Here is a 6,156-nt window from a genome sequence, read left to right as displayed (position 1 = left end):
TATTCTGTAAGCTATTCTATTGAAAGCAGTGGAAAGTCAAGAGAAATTATAAACATCAATAGATATAACTTAGGTACTACGCTCATTCAATAATATATTAAGGATGGAATATAATGATTGAGGGAACAATATTTTAGGTCAGTATATCCATTTTGGGAATGTATAAGTTGAAGAAAGATTAGTAGCCTACAGACAGGTGATCAATTATATACACCATCTCTATGATATATAACTCCCGGACTGGTAGGACACGTATAAAATAAGGAATAACAAAAATTCGAATTTGAAAGATAAGTTTACAACAATATTTTAAAAGTTAACTTACTAGGGTAAGGAAATTTTTAGTTGATTCCACTTCCTAGCCGTCTGGTCTTGCCGTAAACCTATATATAACGCAGGTATAATGCTATATTCATTAGCTATGCTAATGTAAACTTGAATATATTTCAAAATCAATTCACTGGTCCCGACTATTTTAATTTTCATGAGGTAGGCCTATAATGAAAGTGGTTAGAAAGACAGAGGAATAATGAAAATTGTTTTATATTATAATATGTTCAGACCAGTAAGGGTCTCAAAACTTTAACGGCGGTATCCATAACACGTTTTTAATAGAATGATTATTGTGGGGAATTGATAATAAAATAATTATATTTTAATCGTGAGGAGATTGTGATTATTCCATAGAAATTCCTCTTTTCATAAATTGATTGAAATTTTGAAATGTGGCAAGCGTGAAGAAGTAGCCAATGTTGCCAACCAACATACTATCACAAAACATCTGTTTTATAAACAGATGGTACATGATACGAGATTGTTTACGTCATTATCTACTGTTTAACCTAAAATTCAATGCTTTTTATATGCATAATAATATTATCCTATCTATAATATCCTATGATTTTAAATTTAATTTTATCTCAAATAACAGACAGGTAAGAAAGTTTATAATGACTATCCATGTCATTAAAGTATTTTTGTATTAATTTCATCTTTTCAAAATGTTACAAATGATTACAAATCATTGTAGGGATATCATTGCTATTTATTATTCTCATTTCTCTAGTTAAATATTATAATATCTATACATTTTTCAATTTCAGTCTGCCGTACGTCCAGATCTGTGTATTCCAGTAATGGATAATCGACATTGAACATTCTAATATCAGTAAGTTTCTTTTTTAGTCCAGTCACTATATACATTGGTGCATGCAATTTATATTGTAGTTCTGATTTTTGAATATATTATTTGGGAATATAGGAGGGCTGCACTTTAGTATATGGGCCGCGGAATCTAGCATTGAGACCTACATAGATCGATAGAGGAGATCAAGACGAGATCAACCATGTTTAACATTGTTGTCGATTTCCAAGGATTAGCTGAAAAAACATGGCGGAAAGTTCAAAATTTGTATATCAATTTTTATTTTTAATTTTTATGGATACAATATGTTTAAAACTAGTGCAATCTTATGTAAAATTTGACGAGGAATCCAATGAAACTAATTTCAGGTTCGTAACTTAAGTAGTTTTAGAGATATTGCAAAAAATGTGCGAAAAAGTGCAAATTTTTGTTTTAAAAGAGGTGAACCTGTTTGCATGGTGATTGATAGGTATTTTAAATTATTGGATTTAGTAGAAAGATAAATTCTAAAGAAAAAATGTCCAGTCACTCGATTTCCTAAACTCAAAATTGTTCGAGATATTTGGGCAAATAAAAATATTGCAACTCCATTTTTTGCCACCTAGAGAGAACTTAGGTTAGAAAAAGCTTAGATTGGGGAAAGCTTAGGTTAGGAGGAGCTTGGATCAGGAAAATATTAGGTTAGGGGAAGCTTAGGTTAGGAAAAGCTTAGATTAGGGAAAGCTTAGGTTAGGAGAAGCTAGGGTCAGGAAAAGCTTAGGTTAGGGAAATCTTAGTTTAGGAAAAGCTTATATTAGGAAAAAAAGCTTAGGTTGAGAAAAGCTTGGATTAGGGAAAGCTAAGGTTAGGAAAAGCTCAGGTTGTGAAAAAGCTTAGGTTAGGGGGAGCTGGGTCTGAGAAAAGCTTAGGTCAGGGAAAGATGGGTTAGGAAAACTTGCATTAGAGATTAGGAAAAGCATAAGTCAGGAAAGAGCTAAGGTTAGGAAAATCTTAGGTTAGTGGAAGCTGGGTCTGGGGAAAGTTTGGATTGGAAAAAGCTTAGTTAGGAGAAGCTTAGGTTAGGGGAAGCTGGGTCTAAGAAAAGCTTAGGTTAGGAAAAAATTGAGGTTGGGAAAAGCTTGGGTTAGGAGAAGCTTGGGTTAGGTAAAGCTTAGGTTAGGGGAAGCTGGGTTTGGGAAAAGCTTAGGTTGGGGAAAGCTTGGGTTGGGAAAAGCTATGATTAGAAAAAGTTTAGGTTAGGAAAAGCTTAGGTTAGTAAAAGCTTAGGTTTGGGGAAGCTGGGTCTGAGAAAAGCTTAGGTTGGGGGAGCTTGGCTTAGTAAAACTTAGATTAGAAAAAGCTTAGGTTAGGAAAAGCTTAGGTTAAAAAAAGCTCAGGTTAGGAAAAGCTTGGATTAGGAAAAATCTAAGGTTAGGAAAAAGCTAAGATTGGGAAAAGCTTAGGTTAGGAAAAACTTAGGTTAGGGGAAGCTACGTTTGAGAAAAGCTTAGGTTAGGGGAAGCTTAGGTTAGGAAAAGCTTAGATTAGGAAAAATCTAAGGTTAGGAAAAGCTTAGGTTAGGAAAAAAGGTAAGATTACGTAAAGCTTAGGTTAGGGAAAGCTTGGGTTAGGAAAAGCTTATATTGGGAAAAAGCTTAGGTTAGGAAAAGCTTGATTTGATTCAATTAATGTTACAATCTTTCTTTCTTCTGAATTGCGTTGGAAGCTGAATAAAATGTGATCCTAAATATCGGTCTGCACTATGCCTATGCAAACATATTGAACTCTTCTAAAGCTAAAATACTACACTTTCTTGTATTTTTTCCAAATATCTTAATAATCTATAAAATTTTCAACCTCAAAACTATTTTAATGAATTCCCTGTAAAAATCCCAATAAGATTTAGCCAATTTAGTAGTTACTAAAAAAATTAAATATGAGAATTGAAGAGTATTGAGTGTGCAATTTTTTTTATTTTCCCAAATATCTCGAACAATTTTGAGTTTAGGCTATCAAGTGACTGGACATTTTTTCTTTAGAATTTATCATTCTACTAAATCCAATAGTTTAAAATACCTATTAATCATCATGAAAACAAGTTAACCTTTTTTAAAGCAAAAAATTGCATTTTCTGCACATTTTTTGCAATATCTCTAAAACTACTGAAGTTACGAACCTGAAATTAGTTTCATTGGATTCCTCGTCAAATTTTACATAAGATTGCACTAGTTTTAAACATATGGAACCATAAAAAATTATTCAAAATAAAAATTGATATAACATTTTTGAACTTTCCGCCATGTTTTTTCAGCTAATCCTTGGAAATCGAAAACAATGTTATACATGGTTGATCTTGTCTTGATCTCCTTTATCGATCTATGTAGGTCTCAATGCTAGATTCCGCGGCCCATAAACTAAAGTGCCCCCTATAGGAGAAGTCCAAAACCAATTTCTTCATGTAAAATTTCCTTGTGCTAGATACAGAGTGGCCCAAAAATCTCGTATTTTCGGCTCATTTTTCAGTTTTGAGCTATTTCTGCCAAATCTCAAAGCAAATGGGTAACTCGTGACAGCCTCTTACAGATGCCGATCTAACAGATTGCATCGATGGTGAATACAAGGAGAGAGACACTGACAGTGCTGTTGGCCTGACTGCGACTTAGTGTACAAACTAATCTCTGAGTATTGTTCAGGCAGACCCATTGAATTTGCTGCTCCAATTGATATGACGTGCCTTCGATCCTTCAATTAAGAGTTAAGGGCCTGAAGAACAGCACCACCTGCACCATATCGTATAAATCTTACCAATCACTATTTCATGGGATAAGCATTCGAACGCTTTACTCAAGTCACATTTCACATAGTGTCAAGAGACAGTCAGTTGGTTCCTTCTGACAAGTTGAGAAACTGCTGTCGCAGTTGAATTATTCTTCCTGAAACCATGCTGCAGATCAGATAAGAGCTCATTAGTCTCGAAGAACTCCACCAGCTGTATCTTATACATTATCCAGATTATCTCTACAATTTGACACTGGTGTCCCATTGGCGATTTATTAGTCTGATGTCCTTTTGGAATCATGGCCTAAAATACTCTAGATCTGCTCTGCTCATGTAGACTATACAAATTCTTCCTTTATTTTTTAATTGTAGTTTCAAAATGACTATAAAACTTATGGCGTCTTTTGCTCATGTCTATTAATTCATTTGAACGTTCCTCAAAAACAATATCATTTTTATCACATAACCGGCTTAATAATTAGAAATTAATGTCCAATTATTAACATCACACTTTCTAAAATCATAAAGTTGAAGTTTAGGGTGAAGTATGCTAGTAACATGAATAATGAAACTATATAAATTAACACTATTTTTTATAGTCCTATTATTGATAGTAAACTTGTGCTATTAATGCTAATAAACTTGAAAATGAAAATCAACAAGTTATCTTTCATCAATTTTCATAATGTTAATATAATATATATCACTTCGTATTGAAGGTGAGGCATGCTAGAAAGTTTTGTAAAGACTATTCATCTCTTTTATAAACTGGAATCATTTTATTTCCCTCTCCATTTAGTAGTTAAAATTGAGGTATGTTAGTAAAATTTGAAAAATAGTTTGTATTCAGCAGCTCTAGATCTTTAGCACTTTCATAAATTAACATTATATTATTGTTGCAGTTGAATAGTTGGAGGTAATTATTAACAATGAACAATTGGGAAGGCAGACAGCGACAGGTGCTGCAGGAAGGGACCTCTGCCCTGGAGAGGACGGCCGACAGTCTTCGTCGTTCGGAGAGAACTGCTCTTGAGACGGAAGCGATCGGAGCGACAGTAGTCGCCGAACTTGGTCAGCAGCGCGAGTCGCTCATCAGAGCCAGCAACCGGCTCAACAACATCGACGAGAACATGTCACGAACAAGGAGTATACTCAACGCCATGACCCGCAACATACTCACCAACAAACTCATCCTCATACTGATCATTCTCAGTGAGGTCGGCATTCTCGGCTGCCTACTTTACATCAAATTGAAGAAATGATCCATCTGTGAAATTATCAACCAAATCTTGTAAATAGATTATAAATTGTATATACTATAGGCGATATATAAGGATTATGAGTGTGTGCACACAGAAAACAGTCATCGGTCTTGGGAGGATATAGACCCGTATTATACCCTTCTAAGACCGCTGAAAATCGGAACGCATGATCACTCCCTTTGTGAACATACCTTATAATAAGTGTCCTACTATAGTGCGATTCAATGCAACGCGATAGAAATTCGACAAATCTTTGTGCTAGTGAAAACTATTTTCAGTCTTTTCATAGCCACCTACAATGAATGCCATGTCTAACGAGTTGGCAACACTGCAATGTTGCTGCGTCAACTACGGCATGCAATGCAGATCTCAATGCATCCTTTCAACCCATCATCATCATCATTCCACTCGCTTTTCACTGCTTTCAACTCAAATATCCAAGTGCACGATAAGCAGGCCCCTGATTGCCATTTGAAACATGAGTCAACAATGAGTTTTTGTCAACAACAATGAATTGTTGACAATGGTTTTATAATGGCAACCAGGGGCTTTCTCGTCATGCACTAGGTATAAAAAAATAAAGCCTTTCTCTTTAAAACGGGACATTATCAGAGACAGCCACGGTGTTTACCATAACGTTTGCATTGTCAACTGTATCGAATCTATGTCTGTAGGCCTACTGTATCGCATCTTATCGTAACATACTAGTAGGAACCGTATCTTGAGCAGGTTCCCTGCCTCGACACAATCCACAAATATTTCTTATTCAAATCCCCGGCCTCAAGAGAAATTTCTTGAGATTTAGCCTTTTGGTCCAAACCAAGAGATGCGACTGACGTGTGGAGCCGGCTTGATGTTAATTACATGAACACTGTTATTTATGGCCAATAGGAGGTTGAGAAAAATTACCCACGTACTTCATTGATGCATAACATGTTTCAACCAATGAGAGAAATTTTCAAATATAAATTTATATATATATATATATATATT

At 34.8% G+C, this 6,156-nt stretch overlaps 1 protein-coding gene across 1 annotated transcript; it reads left to right on the top strand.

Annotated features, from left to right (window-relative positions):
* Positions 1 to 783: 783 nt before the first annotated feature.
* Positions 784 to 5,372, top strand: LOC111058303 (vesicle transport through interaction with t-SNAREs homolog 1B). The gene is made up of 3 exons (XM_022345813.2): positions 784 to 935; positions 1,104 to 1,168; positions 4,804 to 5,372. Exon 3 carries the CDS (start codon positions 4,831 to 4,833, stop codon positions 5,161 to 5,163), a length of 333 nt encoding a protein of 110 aa, XP_022201505.1. The 5' UTR covers positions 784 to 935; positions 1,104 to 1,168; positions 4,804 to 4,830; the 3' UTR covers positions 5,164 to 5,372.
* Positions 5,373 to 6,156: the final 784 nt, after the last annotated feature.

Source organism: Nilaparvata lugens, chromosome 4 (genome assembly GCF_014356525.2).
Source record: "Nilaparvata lugens isolate BPH chromosome 4, ASM1435652v1, whole genome shotgun sequence".
NCBI classification, from domain to species: domain Eukaryota; kingdom Metazoa; phylum Arthropoda; class Insecta; order Hemiptera; family Delphacidae; genus Nilaparvata; species Nilaparvata lugens.
The sequence above is the reverse complement of the archived record's forward strand: the minus strand, read 5'-3'. Positions and strand labels throughout refer to the sequence as shown.